Source organism: Cydia amplana, chromosome 27 (genome assembly GCF_948474715.1).
Source record: "Cydia amplana chromosome 27, ilCydAmpl1.1, whole genome shotgun sequence".
NCBI classification, from domain to species: domain Eukaryota; kingdom Metazoa; phylum Arthropoda; class Insecta; order Lepidoptera; family Tortricidae; genus Cydia; species Cydia amplana.
This window is the reverse complement of record NC_086095.1, coordinates 1,188,340-1,214,083: the sequence shown is the minus strand read 5'-3', so window position 1 is coordinate 1,214,083 and position 25,744 is coordinate 1,188,340. Positions and strand designations below refer to the sequence as shown.

General features: G+C 41.7%; 1 protein-coding gene across 1 annotated transcript; it reads left to right on the top strand.

Annotated features, from left to right (window-relative positions):
* The first annotated feature begins 436 nt into the window (after positions 1-436).
* LOC134660392 (wee1-like protein kinase) lies at positions 437-25,409 on the top strand. The gene is made up of 12 exons (XM_063516126.1): positions 437-688; positions 4,892-4,998; positions 5,561-5,674; positions 5,987-6,100; positions 8,511-8,602; positions 9,242-9,459; positions 9,987-10,133; positions 12,182-12,315; positions 21,238-21,363; positions 22,004-22,131; positions 22,961-23,127; positions 25,235-25,409. The coding sequence occupies exons 1-12, from the start codon at positions 465-467 to the stop codon at positions 25,407-25,409; spliced, it is 1,746 nt and encodes a 581-aa protein (XP_063372196.1). The 5' UTR covers positions 437-464.
* The last annotated feature ends 335 nt before the right edge of the window (positions 25,410-25,744 follow it).

The following is a 25,744-nucleotide window of genomic DNA, read 5'->3' as shown; positions in this document are numbered from 1 at the left end:
AAATGCGTTCATATTTTCACCATATCAAAACATTTCGACCTCGAACCGAAATAAAATATTTTCTTGATTACAAAACTATATATCAAGATTTTCATCTTTTCACTTATATTTTTATCATAAAAAGCTATTTTATAAAGTATAAGCTTCAAACTATTTCTGTACACTATCATTAAATGCAGCTACAAAACGCAGTTTTAAATATGAACGCATCCATAAACGAACCAATGACATGTATTGAAGCGACATCGTTATTTAAAAAAAAAGAACGCCAGCCAATGGGAGCTCAGTATTCATCGCACCGGTTAAATGAAGCGCTCTGATTGGCCGTACACTTGAACAGGTGCTATGCGTCATCCGCCATAACGTACGTGAATTGTGAAAGTGTGCTTTGTTTAGAATATTGTTAAATCCAGTGTCGTGTAAGTAATTAATTAAAGTGTAAAGTGTTATCTATGTGATTCATCATGACCGAGTGGTACAGAATGAATACGGGATTGACCAAGCATAATTCTACGGAACTGTCGGAAGAAATGTCAGATTCCTTCAATACATTTTCGGAAAATCTAAGTCCTATCCCGCCAGTATTCCCAAGGAAGCTGGATTTTAGTTATCCTGACGATGAAGAGAAAGTGGGGTCTCCAGCGCCATCATCAATGAGTCCACCATATAGAAAAGTTCGAGCTTTGAGGTAAAACTTTCACTATCACATGAACTTATCTCATAAAATACCACGTTAAAGCTTGTTTGTTGTATTGAGACGCTAAATGAATGCCAAATGACCTAAAACCCGTTATATAACACTTAAGATTGACGCTGGCTTGTTTTGTTTGCGACGCAGGTGTTGCAAATAATAATAGCAGTTTGTTTTCTAGAAAGTGTGTTAATTTTATTCATGTATGAGCATTCTCATCACATGATCGTTTAAAGGATGTTAATTTCGTTCCATTTCTATAAAAATTTTGACCTTTTATACGGAATGAATAGTAGGTTATGTATTTATAATTATTCATACATATAATAATATAATGTATAAATGTAATTGTATTTGTTGTCTTTAAAATATCCGTTTTTCTATTAGTTAGACCAAGAAGTCAGTAATAATTTGTATTTAATAATATCAAGGAACAGCAACAGAAAGTTAGGCTATTTTTCTTCCGTCTTAAAAAATCGCCGCTACACTCACTCAACCTCGTATCTGCAACACTCATTTGATGACAAAAACACCCGTATTCTGAATGAAAGAAAAGCGACATTTCCATCAAATGATTGTTGCAGATATGAGGTTGAGTACATATAGCGACGAAATATACTATACCATCATAATTTTCTTTTTACTCATTAATCCAGTATACAATATACTTTTGATTAAATGTATACATTTTTTGAAGTGACACTAAAATCTTCCTAATCCTAATTCGGGCATGAATAAACATTGAAATAAATAAATCGAAATAAATAAAAAAAAAAAAAAAAAAAAAAAAAAAAAATGATTTATTCAGTAACATAGTAGCTTAACAATATGCAGGTTGGTGTCTCTTTTTAAGCATACAAGATACCTGTGTCAAGAGACACCGCTCTTCCTTACTGGTTTACTAACTACAATAACAGAGCAACGGTTGAAAGAAACAAAAATAGAATTAGAACTTAAGATTAAAACTTAAGATTAAAATTACATTTAAATTAGCGTAACATGTAACTTAAACAGAAAAGAGATATCTAAGCTAGATATCTATGAACCACTTGTGTGTATATGTGTGTGTGTGTGTGTGTGTGTGTGTGTGTGCGCACGGGTGCGTGAAGTGTATGTGTTAACATAAACCGGTATGGTTAACATAAGACGGTGTAATTAAATTGGATGAAAGCTGATAGAAGAATTGTAGGATTGAAGAGAGGTTACGTGATTGTTACTAATAAATCTTCTACTTCTGTGTAGTTTTTTGTTTTTAGCCAGTTTAATATCTTATTTTTACATTCTTTATACGTAGAAGGATATAAATCAATGGCATTATCTATACGGTTATATAATTTTGCAGATAGAGCGACATACTGTCTTCTAGCATATGCAGACTTTGTTTTTGGAATGGAGATAACACTTCGTTTCCTTTTCCTTGTGGATCTTGAAATAAAAATAAAAAAAGATAATGATTTTTTTACATAAATTATTTTGATGTTGACTGTACAATGTGAAGAGGGCTATATTATATAGATCTAAGGGTAGTATTCTACCTGTCCAATGTTTGTTTTGTCTCACATTTTGCTTGAGAGAGAGAGAGTGAGATGCCATGACATTGGTCAAATATATTGGACAGATGGAATACCACCCTAAGAAGTATTTTGAGGATTCTGTCACGGAAAAAATAATAATACTACCATACAGAAAGGACACTTCTTACAAAACCGAAGTTTGTCAGCACTTCAGGGACAAATCACGCTGTCCCTTTCTAATGTATGGCACTATCCCTTTCGGCTATTTAGGGTTGTCAAAATTCAAGTCATTATCTGTGGTCGTGATCGCAAAGGGACGTCAAGTTGTGTCAACCGTCAGAGCTGTAAATGCTGAGCCAGGTGTGTCTCACTCCGACATTTCGTTGCTTTGCTACAGGTAGGTAAAAGTACATCCGTTCCACACCAATTTTGGTGGCTAGCCATAAGCCGCGCGTGGCGCTGTCGCCACCTAGCGGCCATATCTGTGCTGATCGTAACACGCGTCTTGTTAGAGAGTGAGTCTTCTGTACCTAGTACTATTATTTATACGGGAGAAAGAAGGAAAGGGAGTATCCCCCCACTGATTCTGTGTCATCTACTTTCCATACACAAACATGTCGAAACAAGTCTCAGTTACAAATCCCCTAAAATCTGGCCAAACCTGTCAAACCTTCTCATCCAAATATTGGGTACAAGTAGTAACAAGTTTGTTTATTGTTAAATTGTTATCCATTCATTCATACTACTTTTATTCTATCAGATGAAAGATAGATTCGATCTTGTCTTGTGCGAGCGAGACGCGTGGACGAATGATGGACAAAATGAGATCATTTTGACATCAAAATGTAAGTTTCAATTAGCCTCCCATGCCATACTTATAACTTGATTTTACCTCTTTTCCAAATGCTTAAAATAAGCGGCAATTACACTGCGTCGTTCACCTAATGCGGTCGCTGAATTCATTTTAAACTACTTAGGCCAACATCTTCACATTAGTCTGTCCGCCTACTACGGCGACCGCATGACTCTTGAACTATAACAGGTTAGGTTAGGTTTGTTTTATGGCAATCCTGAAAAGGGACGCGGTTCTGAACTAAAATAAATAAATTATGATTTATGACTAACGAAAATGCGGGCAAACAATACATTATGATTTAAAAATTTTTGGTAAACAATAGATACCCAATCAGGATGTTACTGGCAAGGGTATCTCTAATCTTTTGTTAATTCCTGACCCATGTGGGATTTGTATGGCATTTTCCTTCCCTCAAAAACTAGCCAAAAAACTTTTATGATTTATGAAAGTGTACAAAAATTGAACATGGCCACAGAATAAATAATAGTACTAAGCACAGAAGACTCACTCTCTAACAAAACGCGTCTGTTACGATCAGCACAGATATGGCCGCTAGGTGGCGACAGCGCCACGCGCGGCTTATGGCTTTCCCCAAAATTGGGGCCGAACGGATGTACTTTTAGGTACCTGTAGCAAAGCGACGAAATCGCGGAGTGAGACACGACTGACATGGCCATGTGTTCACAAAAATTTCAGTTAAAAATCAGTTAAAGCACAGTTATAAACAACAATGACAAACATATGATCACGTTATCTATGTAAAGGGACCTTATTGTCGATGGCGCTTACGCCATTATTAACGATCCTCCGATAGTAATACAATGTCGCGTGACGCTGTGCGGCGTTAGCGCCATCGACCATAAGGTCCCTTTACATAGATAACGTGATCATATGATCACAGCTGTCCGCACAAAAAAACGCCCACGCAAAAACACCCCAATAAAGATTCAATCTTATTACAACACACACAGAATACAAAAAAAACGTGACCTTTCTTAGGTAGCTTATAAACTTTTAAAAGGATTTGAATCTTATATCTCTACATATAAAGTTTATTTTGCAGAACACGATAGGTGGGTGCATCACCTTGCATGGACAAAAAATGAGCGTGATTTAAAAAATTTGATCTTTATTGCAAATGTGTTAAAGTCCATATTTGGTTGAGTTTGTTCATTACACTACTTACAATTTGTCTGAGTCTTGAAGGTTTCTTTTTTTGTAAATCTTTCTCAGGTGTTACATGTATTTGGTGTATTGTTGTTAAGGTGGGGAGTGCAAGTGTGATTTTACATCTGTGCTTCTCATATGGGTTTTAATTATAATTTTAGTAACCTATGGCGAAAGAGAGGTAATAAATAACATAAATAAATAAATACCTATTATAGGACATTCTTAAACAGATTGACGTCTTGACTTGATGCGATTGAAGTCCCGCAGTAAGCTCAAGAAGGCTTGTGTTGTGGGAACTCGGACAACGATATATAAAATATACAAATACATAGAAAATTATGGTCATGTGACTTTGTATCCTCTGTCAAAAGTTTAGTGTTTACGTTCAAATTATCACGATCTTATTAGTAATACTAATAATTATTACTCCAATACGTGACACAGCATTACAGTAAAAACAGGCACTGTGAAACTACAAAACAAGAATACAAGAAAACAAATAACACTACAAATTAAACATTAGATTTGGGCGATGACATAACAGCCGATGGTTCCTTTGCATCACTTGCATCGTCTGACTTGGTGTAGGATTCGTCTGACGTCATCTTCTGACTGGGAATATTATTTTAATGTTATAATAATCTTATCTTATCTTTTCAGGCTATTCGACAGTCCCCGGACGCCGAAGAGTCTCCTGGAGAAATGCTCAACACCATCGCACAACGCGTCGAGATCGCGACTCTTCCCCCCCAAACTCAATGTACCATGTAAGTCACAATATCTGGGAGACAACAGAGAAAACATATAAAAAATCAAAAATGCGCGTTTTCCCAGAGATAACACCTAGCTAGATCGATTTTTGAAGATCGTAATATATATATAAATAAATATATATATACAAGAGTTGCTCGTTTAAAGGTATAAGAAATGAGATTACAGTACAATTTGGCGGAATGGACACTAGGATTTCACCATGGATCTGACATACACTGGTTAATTTCAGCGTCGTTCATAATCTCTTTATATTTGAATTTATAAAACCAATAAATTTATAAGACCGGTCTGGCCTATTGGGTAGTGGGTAGTGACCCTGCCTGTGAAGCCGCAATCCTGGGTTCGAATCCCAGTGAGGGCATTTATTTGTGTAATGAGCGCAGGTATTGGTTCCTGAGTTTTGGGTGTTTTCTATGTATTTGTTTATTGTGTATGTTATATATATCGTTGTCTGAGTACCCACAACACGAGCCTTCTTGAGCTTACTGTGGGACTTAGTCAATCTGTGTAAGAGTGTCCTATAATATTTATTATTTAAATTTCCGTTGCCTCTAGGCATCACCACGGGCTCCAGCCACCACCTGCACCCTCCGGACGAGGACAGCGCGCTCGGCAGCATGCACGACGACTCCAAACCAGTGGCCAACATCAACCCTTTCACTCCTGACGGTAAGTTACCATTGTCTGTTGCCCCTAGGCATCACCACGGGCTCCAGCCACCACCTGCACCCTCCGGACGAGGACAGCGCGCTCGGCAGCATGCACGACGACTCTAAACCAGTGGCCAACATCAACCCTTTCACTCCTGACGGTAAGTTACCATTGTCTGTTGCCCCTAGGCATCACCACGGGCTCCAGCCACCACCTGCACCCTCCGGACGAGGACAGCGCGCTCGGCAGCATGCACGACGACTCTAAACCAGTGGCCAACATCAACCCTTTCACTCCTGACGGTAAGTTACCATTGTCTGTTGCCCCTAGGCATCACCACGGGCTCCAGCCACCACCTGCACCCTCCGGACGAGGACAGCGCGCTCGGCAGCATGCACGACGACTCTAAACCCGTGGCCAACATCAACCCTTTCACTCCTGATGGTAAGTTACCATTGTCCGTTGCCTCTAGGCATCACCACGGGCTCCAGCCACCACCTGCATCCTCCGGACGAGGACAGCGCGCTCGGCAGCATGCACGACGACTCTAAACCCGTGGCCAACATCAACCCTTTCACTCCTGACGGTAAGTTACCATTGTCTGTTGCCCCTAGGCATCACCACGGGGTCCAGCCACCACCTGCACCCTCCGGACGAGGACAGCGCGCTCGGCAGCATGCACGACGACTCCAAACCAGTGGCCAACATCAACCCTTTCACTCCTGACGGTAAGTTACCATTGTCTGTTGCCCCTAGGCATCACCACGGGCTCCAGCCACCACCTGCACCCTCCGGACGAGGACAGCGCGCTCGGCAGCATGCACGACGACTCTAAACCCGTGGCCAATATCAACCCTTTCACTCCTGATGGTAAGTTACCATTTACAGACATTGGTTTCTTCCCTCCCGGTCCCTAAATACTGAGGATCGTGACATCATGTCCTTCTGTTGAAGACCAGGTTCCTCCATAGGGTTCTGTTCCCCGCCAAGCGCATGGCCTCGTGCAGTTTTAATTGCATAGGTGCCGTTTGAGAACACCATCTAGTAGGGGGACGGGCCTGAGGTCTCGAGCCTTCAACTTTGCCCGTCATTATCAGACTTTGGTCACAGATTATATAATAGTTCTTACGAACAGATACTTATCTCTCAAAGAAAACGCAAATACCTACCGTTTTGATACCTACACAAAAATACAATGGACTGACCTTCAGCGCGCCGCTCCCTGCACCGCGCGCACCGGCACAACGCTAGGGTTGCCGACGCGACGCTTAGAAATATTAATACGTGTGAACACCGGTGTCTAATTCGATTGATCAAACTAACATTAAAACTTGCCATAAAGTATATAACAGCATAGCGTTAAATAACTATATTTAAGCAAGTTAAGTTGCAATAATTTATAATATTCCGTTTATGCGTTAGGTTAGTGTTTGCGAAATACTCATTTTAAAAGGTTATATGTCCCTGCAGTGACCGCAGTGTTTACGCCGTTTTATAAACCACGCAATGAATCCAGCGAGAATTAGTTTTAAAACCTCGTGTAATTTAAAACCAGATATAGATTAATGTTACACAATAAAGAAAAATAATAGAGAACCCATGATTACAGGTAATTCATTATAAGATAACCAGAGCAGAAATGAGTACCTATTTTCCGGTGTAAAATTAAGATCTTACTGTCGATAAAATGATCATTTACCAAGTTAGCTACCTATTTTAAATAGATATCTAACTATAGGTACATTTGTCGTAATAAACACTACATGTTTAATTAAAGTAATTCAATAGTACCTACCTACGTAGTTTGTAACTATCATAAAAATTGTCAGTGCGGCGCGCGGTAACGTGCGTGCGTGAGCGCGTGTGGCAACCAACTGGCTTGCTTTTCTACCGTGAACGGGAACAGAATCGTAGGTATAAATCCGAGCTCGCGCGTAGAGTTCCATAGGCCTGCTTTGGTTTACTAAAAGTCATATTTTCAGACCTTAATGTACCTTTCTAGACACATTTACCCTGTAAATATGACACCCGTTCACTCCTGATGGTAAGTTACCATTTACAGACTTTGGTTTACTACAAATTATATTTTCAGCCCTTTATATACCTTTCTAGACACATTTACCCTGTAGATCCCAAGGTATAAGCGGACTAGTAAGCTTTCCGGATGATATCGACGATCCAACGGAACGGCAGCTGACGGTCACGAAGCTTCATGACTCTTTCTATAACCTCTATGAGTTTATCAAGCATCTGCTAGAAACTGTCTAGTGGGACATGCAGAAGTATTTTGTATGGAGACGATCGCTAATGTCGCTGTATCCTAGGAAAACAGAGGTTTAATTAAACCAACACTATACAGGTTGACATTTAAGTCGTGATCAGTAATATGTTTTTCTAACTCCATAAACAACGGGCAGTTTAATGGCCCTACTCTTACTAAAATCAGACAAGATTTTTTTTATTTTTTGTTTATTTTTTGTCATTTATTTCACTTTTATAAGAGGATTTAGGATATTACAACGGCTTATTAAAATATTTAAATTAGTAAATTGAATCGCCTCTTTGAATCGGAACTGTCATTGACATCAATTTTGTCATTTGTCCCAGTTAGAAATAAAATGTACTTAATTTTTCATTTGAAATATCTTACAAAGCTGTTTAAATACCACATTGCCACTTGTAAAAGTAAAATAAATGACAAAAAATAAACAAAAAAATACAAAAAATCATGTCTGATTTTAGTAAGAGTAGGGGCATTAAATTGCTCGTTGTTTATGGAGTTAGAAAAACATACTACTGATCACGGCTTAAATGTCACCCTGTATAATAAGTAACTTGCATTGATTGTACACAGGTCAAGCGCTGAACAAGAAAAAGAGGGCGCTATCTAAAACACCGACGTCTATGGGAGATGCCACACCGGAGCAGCCAGCTAAAAGATTGAGGGTAAGTTTATGTTTCAGCTTTAGTGTTGTTAGTTAACTTGCGCTGTATGAAAGAGAATTTAGACTTGAGGGATATTGTCAAAGTAAATTATGTAGTCGGTACATTTACTGCCATCTTTCAACATAGACGTGTGCGCCGATTAAAAAATGATCGGCGGCGGCGTTTGCCAAAAAATCGGCGGCGGCGGCGTGTTTTCGGCGTGAAATCGGCGTGACCTTGACTTTCAGGTTTCTTAAGAAGAATCTTTAATTTGTCGTTTTTCTTGAAAATTTGATAAATCTAGGTTGCTGGTCAGTGAACTACGTATTTTTTTTAATATACTGTGAGTAAAATAGGGATTGTGAATGAATATAGCATAGCTATAATTACTGAAATTTCTCTACTGGCTTGCGTTAAGGGGTTACCTGGTCCCATGACCTTCGATCATACAAAACGTATGTGAATTATGCGTCACAAAACTGTCAATTTTTTCCTAACAGTTTTTCTTTTTAAATTGATAATCCTCGTGATCCTGAGTAGAAATAAGTTGATAGTTTCTCGAAAAAAAGCTGACGTGTACATTTTTTACTGAACAGGCCCAGAGTCTGGGCCCCAGACACAGTGTTTTTTACGATTAATAATTACGAATATTGTCACCAGGAGTCCAACATATCCCGTTACAACGTGGAGTTCATTGAACTCGACGTGATCGGCCGCGGCGAGTTCGGGCGCGTCACGCGCTGCGTCAACAAGCTGGACGGATGCGTGTACGCACTGAAGCGGTCTCTGAGACCGGTAGCGGGCTCCGCGCAGGAGCGGGCCGCGCTCACCGAGGTGTACGCGCACGCCGTGCTGGGGAAACATCCCAGGGTTGTCAGGTGAGTTGATACACGCCAAGCGGGACGGATGCGTGTACGCACTGAAGCGGTCTCTGAGACCGGTGGCGGGCTCCGCGCAGGAGCGGGCCGCGCTCACCGAGGTGTACGCGCACGCGGTGCTGGGGAAACATCCCAGGGTTGTCAGGTGAGTTGATACAATACGTCAAGCTGGATGGATGCGTGTGCGCACTGAAGCGGTCCCTGAGACCGGTGGCGGGCTCCGCGCAGGAGTGAGGTGAGTTGACAGACTAAGATCCGGTTGCACCAACAACAGTTAACAGACTGATCAACGTTACACAGCAGATATCTATGAAAATTCCCATACAATATATCGTCTAATTTACTTACCATCTTTCTAATCCTAAACTAACGAAGTATAGGGAAAAAAAAGTACATAAGGAGTCACAGACAGACTTACAGACAGACTGAAAGCTTAATAAACCAGATAGCATTGACGTTTAATTGTTATTTTTTGTACATCAATATCAAACAACAATGAAAATATTAATACTCATTCCTCTCCACAGATATTACTCAGCATGGGCCGAAGATGACCACATGATCATCCAGAACGAGTACTGCTCCGGGGGCAGTCTGCAGCAGATGATGGAGACCGGCCCACTGCCGGAGACCGAACTGTTGCTGTTACTAGCCCATGTCGCTGATGGTTTAGCGTGAGTAATCTGTCCGTTATACTTGGTGTGACACATGATCCAGAATACTACTCCGGCAGCCTGCAGCAGATGATGGAGACCAGCCCCCTGCCGGAGACCGAACTGTTGCTGTTACTAGCCCATGTCGCTGATGGTTTAGCGTGAGTAATCTGTCCGTTATACTTGGTGTGACACATGATCCAGAATACTACTCCGGCAGCCTGCAGCAGATGATGGAGACCGGCCCACTGCCGGAGACCGAACTGTTGCTGTTACTAGCCCATGTCGCTGATGGTTTAGCGTGAGTAATCTGTCCGTTATACTTGGTGTGACACATGATCCAGAATACTACTCCGGCAGCCTGCAGCAGATGATGGAGACCAGCCCCCTGCCGGAGACCGAACTGTTGCTGTTACTAGCTCATGTCGCTGATGGTTTAGCGTGAGTAATCTGTCCGTTATACTTGGTGTGACACATGATCCAGAATACTGCTCTGGCAGCCTGCAGCAAATGATGGAGACCAGCCCCCTGCCGGAGAGCGAACTGTTGCTGCTACTAGCCCATGTCGCTGATGGTTTAGCGTGAGTAATCTGTCCGTTATACTTGGTGTGACACATGATCCAGAATACTACTCCGGCAGCCTGCAGCAGATGATGGAGACCAGCCCCCTGCCGGAGACCGAACTGTTGCTGTTACTAGCCCATGTCGCTGATGGTTTAGCGTGAGTAATCTGTCCGTTATACTTGGTGTGACACATGATCCAGAATACTACTCCGGCAGCCTGCAGCAGATGATGGAGACCAGCCCCCTGCCGGAGACCGAACTGTTGCTGTTACTAGCCCATGTCGCTGATGGTTTAGCGTGAGTAATCTGTCCGTTATACTTGGTGTGACACATGATCCAGAATACTACTCCGGCAGCCTGCAGCAGATGATGGAGACCAGCCCCCTGCCGGAGACCGAACTGTTGCTGTTACTAGCCCATGTCGCTGATGGTTTAGCGTGAGTAATCTGTCCGTTATACTTGGTGTGACACATGATCCAGAATACTGCTCCGGCAGCCTGCAGCAGATGATGGAGACCAGCCCCCTGCCGGAGACCGAACTGTTGCTGTTACTAGCCCATGTCGCTGATGGTTTAGCGTGAGTAATCGACTATATAATAGTATTTTATATGATCGTGATATAATAGAGAACTTTTCGGTTGAGTACCGTGTTGGTACGGGGATTATTACATAAGTGCGACCCCAAGTGTACGATGCACGATTGTGCGACATAATTTTTTTAACGACACTCCAATTCTGCGAAGTGATATTGTGCGACATATCACTATTCGACCAAACTATAGTCCGGCAGTATTTTTGATCGATGTTAAATTGTGCGACATATTACGGCTCGACAATACTTCTAGTGCACGACAGTATTTGTGGGTCTACGGGTAATTTATTTTTAACATGGTCTCAGTACTTACACTGTTTCTTCTCAAAAAACATTTACTTTACAACTGAACTAGACGGAGCCCCGCTTCGCGGGGCTCCTATTTCTGGGCGCTTTGCCCTTCGGGCATCTGAAGCTACCTAACGAACCTAACCTACCTATTGATTTATATTTCGCACACACGATGATTCGCTCAAACGGCACATCGTATAGTCGTGCATCGCCTAATAATGTTTCGCACGAACAATAGTTCCCACAAATGACATGTCGTACAATCGTACATCGCCTAATCATACGTCGCACTAACAATACTTCGCACAAGCGGGTGTCGCACTCCCGTAGTAAAGCCGTTGGTACGAAGCTTGCTGAGTGGCCTAAGTAAGATACGGGATTGAAAAGCTTGATTATATCACTATTGAACCAAACCTAAAGAAAAAAACATTAGGTAAGAGTCACAGTACATACCCCCCCTTTTGACCCTCTTAAGGGATGATTTCCGAAATAAAAAATTTTGTATGTCCTGGAACTCACACTTATCCCCATGCCAAATTTCTGATTATCAAGACTTGTATCGAAAAAAAATTGCTTATACTATATTTTTAATTTGTTCTAAATATAATTTCGATTGTTACAGTTACATCCATTCGTTACATCTCGTACACATGGACGTGAAGCCTGGTAACATTTTCGTGTGCAGCCGAGAAGGCGAGCCAGCGGCGGATTCAGACGATGACGACTATAACACCAACACGCACATATACAAGATCGGTGAGTAACATTAGTTACATTTGTCACACATGGACATGAAACCTGGTAACATCTTCGTGTGCAGCCGAGAAGGCGGACTCAGGCGATGACGACTATAACACCAACACGCACATATACAAGATCGGTGAGTAACGTTAGTTACATTTGTCACACATGGACATGAAACCTGGTAACATCTTCGTGTGCAGCCGAGAAGGCGGACTCAGGCGATGACGACTATAACACCAACACGCACATATACAAGATCGGTGAGTAACATTAGTTACATTTGTCACACATGGTCATGAAACACGGTAACATTTTCGTGTGCAGCCGAGAAGGCGGACTCAGGCGATGACGACTATAACACCAACACGCACATATACAAGATCGGTGAGTAACATTAGTTACATTTGTCACACATGGACATGAAACCTGGTAACATCTTCGTGTGCAGCCGAGAAGGCGGACTCAGGCGATGACGACTATAACACCAACACGCACATATACAAGATCGGTGAGTAACATTAGTTACATTTGGCACACATGGACATGAAACCTGGTAACATCTTCGTGTGCAGCCGAGAAGGCGGACTCAGGCGATGACGACTATAACACCAACACGCACATATACAAGATCGGTGAGTAACGTTAGTTACATTTGTCACACATGGACATGAAACCTGGTAACATCTTCGTGTGCAGCCGAGAAGGCGGACTCAGGCGATGACGACTATAACACCAACACGCACATATACAAGATCGGTGAGTAACATTAGTTACATTTGGCACACATGGACATGAAACCTGGTAATATTTTCGTGTGCAGCCGAGAAGGCGGACTCAGGCGATGACGACTATAACACCAACACGCACATATACAAGATCGGTGAGTAACATTAGTTACATTTGTCACACATGGACATGAAACACGGTAACATTTTCGTGTGCAGCCGAGAAGGCTGACTCAGGCGATGACGACTATAACACCAACACACACATATACAAGATCGGTGAGTAACATTAGTTACATTTGTCACACATGGACATGAAACCTGGTAACATCTTCGTGTGCAGCCGAGAAGGCGGACTCAGGCGATGACGACTATAACACCAACACGCACATATACAAGATCGGTGAGTAACATTAGTTACATTTGGCACACATGGACATGAAACCTGGTAACATCTTCGTGTGCAGCCGAGAAGGCGGACTCAGGCGATGACGACTATAACACCAACACGCACATATACAAGATCGGTGAGTAACATTAGTTACATTTGTCACACATGGACATGAAACCTGGTAACATCTTCGTGTGCAGCCGAGAAGGCGGACTCAGGCGATGACGACTATAACACCAACACGCACATATACAAGATCGGTGAGTGACATTAGTTACATTTGTCACACATGGTCATGAAACCTGGTAACATCTTCGTGTGCAGCCGAGAAGGCTGATTCAGGCGATGACGACTATAACACCAACACGCACATATACAAGATCGGTGAGTAACATTAGTTACATTTGTCACACATGGACATGAAACCTGGTAACATCTTCGTGTGCAGCCGAGAAGGCTGACTCAGGCGATGACGACTATAACACCAACACGCACATATACAAGATCGGTGAGTAACGTTAGTTACATTTGTCACACATGGACATGAAACACGGTAACATTTTCGTGTGCAGCCGAGAAGGCTGACTCAGGCGATGACGACTATAACACCAACACGTACATATACAAGATCGGTGAGTAACATTAGTTACATTTGGCACACATGGACATGAAACCTGGTAACATCTTCGTGTGCAGCCGAGAAGGCGGACTCAGGCGATGACGACTATAACACCAACACGCACATATACAAGATCGGTGAGTGACATTAGTTACATTTGTCACACATGGTCATGAAACCTGGTAACATTTTCGTGTGTAGCCGAGAAGGCGGACTCAGGCGATGACGACTATAACACCAACACGCACATATACAAGATCGGTGAGTAACATTAGTTACATTTGGCACACATGGACATGAAACCTGGTAACATCTTCGTGTGCAGCCGAGAAGGCGGACTCAGGCGATGACGACTATAACACCAACACGCACATATACAAGATCGGTGAGTAACATTAGTTACATTTGGCACACATGGACATGAAACCTGGTAATATTTTCGTGTGCAGCCGAGAAGGCGGACTCAGGCGATGACGACTATAACACCAACACGTACATATACAAGATCGGTGAGTAACATTAGTTACATTTGGCACACATGGACATGAAACCTGGTAACATCTTCGTGTGCAGCCGAGAAGGCGGACTCAGGCGATGACGACTATAACACCAACACGCACATATACAAGATCGGTGAGTAACATTAGTTACATTTGGCACACATGGACATGAAACCTGGTAATATTTTCGTGTGCAGCCGAGAAGGCGGACTCAGGCGATGACGACTATAACACCAACACGTACATATACAAGATCGGTGAGTAACATTAGTTACATTTGGCACACATGGACATGAAACCTGGTAACATCTTCGTGTGCAGCCGAGAAGGCGGACTCAGGCGATGACGACTATAACACCAACACGCACATATACAAGATCGGTGAGTAACATTAGTTACATTTGTCACACATGGTCATGAAACACGGTAACATTTTCGTGTGCAGCCGAGAAGGCTGACTCAGGCGATGACGACTATAACACCAACACGCACATATACAAGATCGGTGAGTAACATTAGTTACATTTGTCACACATGGACATGAAACCTGGTAACATCTTCGTGTGCAGCCGAGAAGGCGGACTCAGGCGATGACGACTATAACACCAACACGCACATATACAAGATCGGTGAGTAACATTAGTTACATTTGTCACACATGGTCATGAAACACGGTAACATTTCGTGTGCAGCCGAGAAGACGATGACGACTATAACACCAACACGCACATATACAAGATCGGTGAGTAACATTAGTTACATTTGTCACACATGGACATGAAACACGGTAACATTTTCGTGTGCAGCCGAGAAGGCTGACTCAGGCGATGACGACTATAACACCAACACGCACATATACAAGATCGGTGAGTAACATTAGTTACATTTGTCACACATGGACATGAAACCTGGTAACATCTTCGTGTGCAGCCGAGAAGGCGGACTCAGGCGATGACGACTATAACACCAACACGCACATATACAAGATCGGTGAGTAACATTAGTTACATTTGTCACACATGGACATGAAACCTGGTAACATCTTCGTGTGCAGCCGAGAAGGCGGACTCAGGCGATGACGACTATAACACCAACACGCACATATACAAGATCGGTGAGTAACATTAGTTACATTTGTCACACATGGACATGAAACATGGTAACATTTCGTGTGCAGCCGAGAAGACGATGACGACTATAACACCAACACTAGTGTCCGACCGAAACATGTTTTTTTGCCGAAACCGAAACCGAAACCGAATGTTCGGCTTTGGCTCTAGTTTCGGCCGAAACCGAAACCGAAACCGAAACTTTTGTAGACTTGTTAAAATCGTTGAAAAAATGTCATAAAACCGCTTTTACACACATATTATGGGCCTGTCAAGACCCAATGTCCTTGAAATTGATGTTACTTCAGCAGTTTTTTATGAAAATTACTAGAGTTAGACCAAGATAATTCTGCAACGATTTTAATAACACACGCAGTGCAAGTGTTATTTTAAGCGTCAAAACTTCTATGAAATTATGACGTATAAATAACATTTGCACTAGTTGCACTGCGTATGCTACAAAAATCATTGCAGAATTTTCTTGGTCTAACTCTATTCATTCACTAAATATAGGGTCAACCAAAAACGCAAGCGCAGCGAGCGCGAAATTTTTCGTTAACAATATCGCAAGGCCGGGTACCGATCTTCACCTGGGCCTAAAAGTCCGAAATGCCCCATTGAGGCGCACTTTTATTGTATTAAAAAGCGAGACCGCAGGCCGAGCATGGCGCAGCGAGGCCAAAGGCTAAGCGCTGAAGTAGAGGACATGTGGAACACAAACCAATGGTAAATTGAGGTAAAAAGTGAGGCTAAGGTCAAGTATTCGTATGAAAAACTGTACTGGGGACACTTTCAAGGGTTTTTTCTTCGTTTTAATCAATAGTCAGCTGTTCAGCCTCGCAAAATATTAACTATTGAGAAAATCAAATTTGCGGCACTAGTTGAGCGTAGCCTTTAGCCTCGTTTAAAATTTGCCATTAGAGGTAGATAGGAAAATTACTGAATAAGAGCGAAAAAGACACGTCGTTCGACATGGGGCGGGCTGAGGGCCTACCGCGAACCACGTTCGACGTGTTGCCTCTTTGTCGCACTTGTAAATACGAACGTAAGTGTGACAGGGAGGTAACACGTCGAACGTGGTTCGTGGTAGGCCCGCTGATACTTGGCCAACGCCTGAAGATTGAAATTAAAAACGCAAACTTATTTCCCTGTACTGAACAACAGAACATGCTGTATGCAGAATTAACTGTAGGGGGCCCCAAAACCTTGCACTGCCTGGGGACCCCGACATGCTTAATCCGACCCTGCTTAAAATCACCATTAAACGGTTCTAATGTCTTAATTTTTTTGACTTATGTATCTGAAATTTAAATCAACAATGTGTAAACATTTATACCTAAACCGCTAACGAGTAATACCTACTACACAAATAATCCACATTTATTTTTATTACAATAGTTTTCTTATTATGTATTTCCTTAAGCGCTGGTGGCCTAGCGATAAGAGCGTGCGACTTTCAATCCGAAGGTACAAACCCCGTCTCGTACCAATGAGGTTCCCCAACTTTTGGTCTTTGTCCGAAGTACCATTTCGTAAGTTTCGGCCCGGCCGAAAGGTTCGGCCGTTTTTTGGCCGAAACCGAAACTACAGCCGAAACATGATTTTTTGGCCGAAACTGGCCGAAACCGAAACCGAAACCGAACCTTCGGTCGGACACTAACCAACACACACATATACAAGATCGGTGAGTAACATTAGTTACATTTGTCACACATGGTCATGAAACACGGTAACATTTCGTGTGCAGCCGAGAAGGCTGACTCAGGCGATGACGACTATAACACCAACACGCACATATACAAGATCGGTGAGTAACATTAGTTACATTTGTCACACATGGACATGAAACACGGTAACATTTTCGTGTGCAGCCGAGAAGGCGGACTCAGGCGATGACGACTATAACACCAACACGCACATATACAAGATCGGTGAGTAACATTAGTTACATTTGTCACACATGGACATGAAACCTGGTAACATCTTCGTGTGCAGCCGAGAAGGCGGACTCAGGCGATGACGACTATAACACCAACACGCACATATACAAGATCGGTGAGTAACATTAGTTACATTTGTCACACATGGACATGAAACATGGTAACATTTCGTGTGCAGCCGAGAAGACGATGACGACTATAACACCAACACTAGTGTCCGACCGAAACATGTTTTTTTGCCGAAACCGAAACCGAAACCGAATGTTCGGCTTTGGCTCTAGTTTCGGCCGAAACCGAAACCGAAACCGAAACTTTTGTAGACTTGTTAAAATCGTTGAAAAAATGTCATAAAACCGCTTTTACACACATATTATGGGCCTGTCAAGACCCAATGTCCTTGAAATTGATGTTACTTCAGCAGTTTTTTATGAAAATTACTAGAGTTAGACCAAGATAATTCTGCAACGATTTTAATAACACACGCAGTGCAAGTGTTATTTTAAGCGTCAAAACTTCTATGAAATTATGACGTATAAATAACATTTGCACTAGTTGCACTGCGTATGCTACAAAAATCATTGCAGAATTTTCTTGGTCTAACTCTATTCATTCACTAAATATAGGGTCAACCAAAAACGCAAGCGCAGCGAGCGCGAAATTTTTCGTTAACAATATCGCAAGGCCGGGTACCGATCTTCACCTGGGCCTAAAAGTCCGAAATGCCCCATTGAGGCGCACTTTTATTGTATTAAAAAGCGAGACCGCAGGCCGAGCATGGCGCAGCGAGGCCAAAGGCTAAGCGCTGAAGTAGAGGACATGTGGAACACAAACCAATGGTAAATTAAGGTAAAAAGTGAGGCTAAGGTCAAGTATTCGTATGAAAAACTGTACTGGGGACACTTTCAAGGGTTTTTTCTTCGTTTTAATCAATAGTCAGCTGTTCAGCCTCGCAAAATATTAACTATTGAGAAAATCAAATTTGCGGCACTAGTTGAGCGTAGCCTTTAGCCTCGTTTAAAATTTGCCATTAGAGGTAGATAGGAAAATTACTGAATAAGAGCGAAAAAGACACGTCGTTCGACATGGGGCGGGCTGAGGGCCTACCGCGAACCACGTTCGACGTGTTGCCTCTTTGTCGCACTTGTAAATACGAACGTAAGTGTGACAGGGAGGTAACACGTCGAACGTGGTTCGTGGTAGGCCCGCTGATACTTGGCCAACGCCTGAAGATTGAAATTAAAAACGCAAACTTATTTCCCTGTACTGAACAACAGAACATGCTGTATGCAGAATTAACTGTAGGGGGCCCCAAAACCTTGCACTGCCTGGGGACCCCGACATGCTTAATCCGACCCTGCTTAAAATCACCATTAAACGGTTCTAATGTCTTAATTTTTTTGACTTATGTATCTGAAATTTAAATCAACAATGTGTAAACATTTATACCTAAACCGCTAACGAGTAATACCTACTACACAAATAATCCACATTTATTTTTATTACAATAGTTTTCTTATTATGTATTTCCTTAAGCGCTGGTGGCCTAGCGATAAGAGCGTGCGACTTTCAATCCGAAGGTACAAACCCCGTCTCGTACCAATGAGGTTCCCCAACTTTTGGTCTTTGTCCGAAGTACCATTTCGTAAGTTTCGGCCCGGCCGAAAGGTTCGGCCGTTTTTTGGCCGAAACCGAAACTACAGCCGAAACATGATTTTTTGGCCGAAACTGGCCGAAACCGAAACCGAAACCGAACCTTCGGTCGGACACTAACCAACACACACATATACAAGATCGGTGAGTAACATTAGTTACATTTGTCACACATGGTCATGAAACACGGTAACATTTCGTGTGCAGCCGAGAAGACGATGACGACTGACACCAACACGCACATATACAAGATCGGTGAGTAACATTAGTTACATTTGGCACACATGGACATGAAACATGGTAACATTTCGTGTGCAGCCGAGAAGGCTGACTCAGGCGATGACGACTATAACACCAACACGCACATATACAAGATCGGTGAGTGACATTAGTTACATTTGTCACACATGGTCATGAAACCTGGTAACATTTTCGTGTGTAGCCGAGAAGGCGGACTCAGGCGATGACGACTATAACACCAACACGCACATATACAAGATCGGTGAGTAACATTAGTTACATTTGTCACACATGGTCATGAAACACGGTAACATTTTCGTGTGCAGCCGAGAAGGCTGACTCAGGCGATGACGACTATAACACCAACACGCACATATACAAGATCGGTGAGTAACATTAGTTACATTTGTCACACATGGACATGAAACACGGTAACATTTTCGTGTGCAGCCGAGAAGACGGACTCAGGCGATGACGACTATAACACCAACACGCACATATACAAGATCGGTGAGTAACATTAGTTACATTTGGCACACATGGACATGAAACCTGGTAACATCTTCGTGTGCAGCCGAGAAGGCGGACTCAGGCGATGACGACTATAACACCAACACGTACATATACAAGATCGGTGAGTAACATTAGTTACATTTGTCACACATGGACATGAAACCTGGTAACATCTTCGTGTGCAGCCGAGAAGGCGGACTCAGGCGATGACGACTATAACACCAACACGCACATATACAAGATCGGTGAGTAACATTAGTTACATTTGTCACACATGGACATGAAACACGGTAACATTTTCGTGTGCAGCCGAGAAGGCGGACTCAGGCGATGACAACTATAACACCAACACGCACATATACAAGATCGGTGAGTAACATTAGTTACATTTGTCACACATGGTCATGAAACACGGTAACATTTTCGTGTGCAGCCGAGAAGACGGACTCAGGCGATGACGACTATAACACCAACACGCACATATACAAGATCGGTGAGTAACATTAGTTACATTTGTCACACATGGACATGAAACACGGTAACATTTTCGTGTGCAGCCGAGAAGGCGGACTCAGGCGATGACAACTATAACACCAACACGCACATATACAAGATCGGTGAGTAACATTAGTTACATTTGTCACACATGGTCATGAAACACGGTAACATCTTCGTGTGCAGCCGAGAAGGCGGACTCAGGCGATGACGACTATAACACCAACACACACATATACAAGATCGGTGAGTAACATTAGTTACATTTGTCACACATGGTTATGAAACACGGTCTGCCTAAATCACCTATAAATGCACATATTTTCTTATCACTACATAGTATAAAACAAAGTCGCTTCCCGCTGTCTGTCTGTCCCTATGTATGCTTAGATCTTTAAATCTACGCATCGGATTTTGATGCGGTTTTATTTAATAGATAGAGTGATTCAAAAGGAAGGTTTATGTATAATTTGTTAACCGGCGCGAAGCCGGGGCGGGTCGCTAGTATCATAATATTATCATAAATATATTAAGTAAGTAGTACGTAATTAAACTTAGTTGGTAATACATTTAAATTTGCATGCAGTGTTTACCTAAATTTTATTGTACACTAAGCTCTTAGTTATTAAGGATTTAATAAATTTATGTATGCGTCAGTGTAACAGTTACTGGTAAACCAATAAAAAAAAAAAAATCACCCAAAAATGCACAGATTTTCTTATAACTATGTAAATGATGTATTTTTTCATCAGGTGACCTGGGCCACGTGACGTGCGTGTCATCCCCGCGCGTAGAGGAGGGAGACTGTCGCTATCTCACTCGCGAGATCATCCAGGAGGATCTCACGCATCTCACCAAGTCCGATATATTCGCTTTTGGTAAGTCTTTCTTGAACTCCTCACATTTCAGGGTTTGAATTTTTTCAGGGAAAAAAAAAACGGTTGGGAAATGTATGTCCAACAATGTCATCAAAAGCTGTCGTTCAGTATTAATACAAGTGACCAGAATCATGTTTGTATTTATAGTCTGTCAAGCCATTTCCGTCAGTAGAAAAAAGCGGCAAATTTAAAAAAATGTAGGTGCGAACGGCAATCGCCCTTAGTAAATTTGAATTTCGTGCATTTTTTAGGGTTCCGTACCCAAAGGGTAAAAACGGGACCCTATTACTAAGACTCCGCTGTCCGTCCGTCCGTCCGTCCGTCCGTCCGTCTGTCACCAGGCTGTATCACACGAACCGTGATAGCTAGACAGTTGAAATTTTCACAGATGATGTATTTCTGTTGCCGCTATAACAACAAATACTAAAAACAGAATAAAATAAAGATTTAAGTGGGGCTCCCATACAACAAACGTGATTTTTGACCGAAGTTAAGCAACGTCGGGCGGGGTCAGTACTTGGATGGGTGACCGTTTTTTTGCTTGTTTTGCTCTATTTTTTGTTGATGGTGCGGAACCCTCCGTGCGCGAGTCCGACTCGCACTTGGCCGGTTTTTTTTTTAAATGTTTTGTATCGTCCAGGTCTAACGCTGTTCGAGGCAGCTGGCGGCGGGCCTCTGCCCAAGAACGGCCCCGCCTGGCACGCGCTGCGCGACGGCCAGTTGCCCGAACTACCCGGTATATCCAGGGAATTCCATCAGCTCATACAGGTAATATAGTTTGCCATTTCCGTCAGTACAAAAAGGCGGCAAATTAAAAAAAATGTAGGCACGGAGGGTTGTCCTCCCGTAGAAAAATAGTTTTTCTCGCCTTTTTCTACGGACAAATTGAGTTTGTTAGAGTTTATACTGTGAGGAAACTTTTGGATCGTTAGGAAGCCTTTGACATGGTTGACATCCTTTCCTTAGCTATCGGTATAAAAATTATAGGTATCTGACTTCTTTATGGTAACTAAAATTAGCAATTTGGTATTTTTAATTAGTCAGAAAAATGTAGGCACGTAGGGTTGTTCTCCCGTAAAAAAATAGTTTTTCTCGCCTTTTTCTACGGACAAATTGAGTTTGTTAGAGTTTATACTGTGAGGAAACTTTTGGATCGTTAGGAAGCCTTTGACACGGTTGACATCCTTTCCTTAGCTATCGGTATAGAAATTATAGGTATCCGACTTCTTTATGGTAACTAAAATTAGCAATTTGGTATTTTTAATTAGTCAGAAAAAAGTAAATATTGGAAACCGCGTCAGTATACAATCGAACATTTTTTGTGGTGTGCCTCAAGGTAGTGTCATTGGACCCCTACTCTTCAAGGAATTCTTCTGGATTTTACAAAATAATATTTTCTTAAAATACCTATGACATCATTTTTGCTTATTTACATTCACCACAAATAAATTTACTAACAGTAACATTATAAAACTTTAAATCGGCAAAAAAATTAAATAGTAGTGTTTTTATTTCGGTGCCATTTTTCACACCTCTTTTCAAACTTATCACATCTTTTGACTTATAATATGATCTTAACCCATAGAATGAATTTCAGAAAATGATCGACCCGGACCCGAACCAGCGACCGTCCGCGAGCCGGCTACGGAAGCACCCGCTGCTACACCCGGCCGGGAATAAGAGCAAGACGCAACTAACGAGGGAGCTAGCGGCCGCTAAGCTCAAAAACGAGCTGCTCACCAAGAAACTTGACGAATATGCGAGGTAAATAAAATAAATAATAAAATCACTTTATTTCAAACTAACATAGATAAAAAAACCGGCCAAGTGCGAGTTGGACTCGCGCACGGAGGGTTCCGCACCATCAACAAAAAATAGAGCAAAACAAGCAAAAAAACGGTCACCCATCCAAGTACTGACCCCGCCCGACGTTGCTTAACTTCGGTCAAAAATCACGTTTGTTGTATGGGAGCCCCACTTAAATCTTTATTTTATTCTGTTTTTAGTATTTGTTGTTATAGCGGCAACAGAAATACATCATCTGTGAAAATTTCAACTATCTAACTATCACGGTTCGTGAGATACAGCCTGGTGACAGACGGACGGACGGACGGACAGCGGAGTCTTAGTAATAGGGTCCCGTTTTTACCCTTTGGGTACGGAACCCTAAAAACACTTTATTTCAGACAAAATTACATATAAAAATTATACTATAATAATAAGAATAAGATAAATTTATTAAAGTCTGTCAAGCCATTTCCGTCAGTGCGAAAAAAGTAGATAATTAAAAAAATATGCAGGCCCGAAAGCTTACCGTCCCGTAGAAAGATTTAATTTCGCGCTTTTTTCTACTGACAAAGTTGTTTGACAGGCTATAATACATCTTTTTTACGTAGATCTTTAAAATAACAATTTTACTGATTTTACAATTACGAGTAGATTCCTTGGTTTAAAACTTTCGCGTTTTGAACACATATTAACTCGCATTTATAGATGGTAAATAAACATAACATCAATAAATAAAGGTAATAATAGTATTTTATGCAACCGTTGTTTAAGAGAGGTCAAAAAAGGCAAGTGGCGTGACTAACAATTTGAGGCGAAGCCGAAAATTGTTAATAAAGACGCCACGAGTATTTTTTGACTCAGTTAAACAACGTTGCATACAATACTTTTTCTACGACCAAGCACTTACTTTGAAATAAAATTGTAAATTTAACAAATATTTTTAATTCAAGAAGTAGTAAAAATGGAGGGTACGGGCGGGAAAAGAATGAATGAATGAATGAAATAAAAAAAAACATGTCTATGGTTCACTTATTTGTCAGAGATGACATTTAAAATAAGGTTGGCAACACTGTATTTCACTCAATATTTTTTAAGTGGTCATCACACGAAGTATCGTAAAATCGCCAAAAAGATACTGCGTGTATGCACAAATTCTTTTTTGGGGAATAGACTAAAGACTTGTCTTGACAACTATAAGATAGCGGTTTAAAGGTGTGTGCACGACCGTTTAAATGACAAATAAAAGTACGGGAGTAGAAAAAATAAATTTTGCGATAGACCCGTGTATAAATGTGAGTTCATATGCAATCCTTGGTATGTATGTATAAATTCTTTATTGTAAAAAACACAGAACACAAATTCATGGCACAGGATAGGCAGTACAAAGGCGAACTTATCTCCAGATTTCTTCCAGTTAACCTTTGAGTAGATGAGAATTGATGAAGAACGGTAGACAAATACAGCACTGAGTACAATAGGTTGGTTTACAATAAAGGCGTGTACATACCGGCTTGCTGTGCGTGACGTGCACGTGCGCGTGCGCTGAAAGGTTAGGTTTGTTTTATGGCAATCCTGAAAAGTGACGCGTTTCTGAACCAAATAAAATATGACTAAAGAAAATGCGGGCAAACAATACTAATGTATTATGACTTAAAACAATTAGGGAAACAATAGAGACCCTAAAAGAATTTATTTTAAATACAGTCAAATACCCTATTGAGTAGTTTACAATTTTAATATATATTCTTCTGATAAAAATTGAGAGTCGCTTACATATATCTATATCTTTCAGAGTCTGTATTTTCATGATAATCAAATCCTTGTAGCATATTAAACTTATTTGCAGTTTCCAAGTTTTAGTATTAATTTCTCTGTGTATTATTAGCTATGCCCCACGAGTCAAACCGCGGATCCGGCAGACCTCGTCGGCGATGGCGGGATAACTAGACTCCTTTTTGAGCGACTGGCCAGATATATTTTGAATAAATTTACGTTTTAGACTCACTTGTTTTAAGTCACTCACGTGCACGTCACGCACACGCAGCCGGTGTGTACAGGCCTTAAACTTCTTTTTTTCACCCAGATGTATAAAGTCCCTGACACCCGGCCGCCTGGTGACTCAAGACTCCGCCAAGTTCAGAACGCGTTCCGCTAAGCGAATGCAGAAACCTCGGGAGCAGTTCCTAGACGCCATACAGAACATGAACTCACCCATACACTGCCTGGAGAGGCGGACGGACAGACGGAAAAAGGTATAACTATATAGCGGATAACTATTGTGAGCCTATGTCCGCTGGGCAAAGGCCTCTTCCATTCATCCCGGTTTTGAGCTATATCATAGAGAAATATAGTAAGACAAGAGTGCTCACTCCATACATCAGTTAGACTATTAATTTCAGTGTCTACATCTAGCATCGAGTAGCGGAACTATCAGTGCTGCTACTTGACAATAGATGTAGCAGCGACCGGAAAGTCTTATCTCAGCAGCATAAGACTTTCCGGTCGGTGCTACATCTATTGTCAAGTAGCAGTACTGATAGTTCCGCTACTCGATGCTAGATGCTAATAGTCTTTTTGATACTAAAACTGATGT

What these genes read in the sequence shown, in the direction of transcription:
- LOC134660392 (XM_063516126.1), top strand. Translation starts at nt 465, where the DNA reads ATGACCGAGTGGTACAGAATGAATACGGGATTGACCAAGCATAATTCT. An exon ending in CCCCAAACTCAATGTACCAT is followed by an intron (nt 4,999 to 5,560) that starts GTAAGTCACAAT and finishes CGTTGCCTCTAG; the next exon opens with GCATCACCACGGGCTCCAGC. An exon ending in AATTCCATCAGCTCATACAG is followed by an intron (nt 22,132 to 22,960) that starts GTAATATAGTTT and finishes AATGAATTTCAG; the next exon opens with AAAATGATCGACCCGGACCC.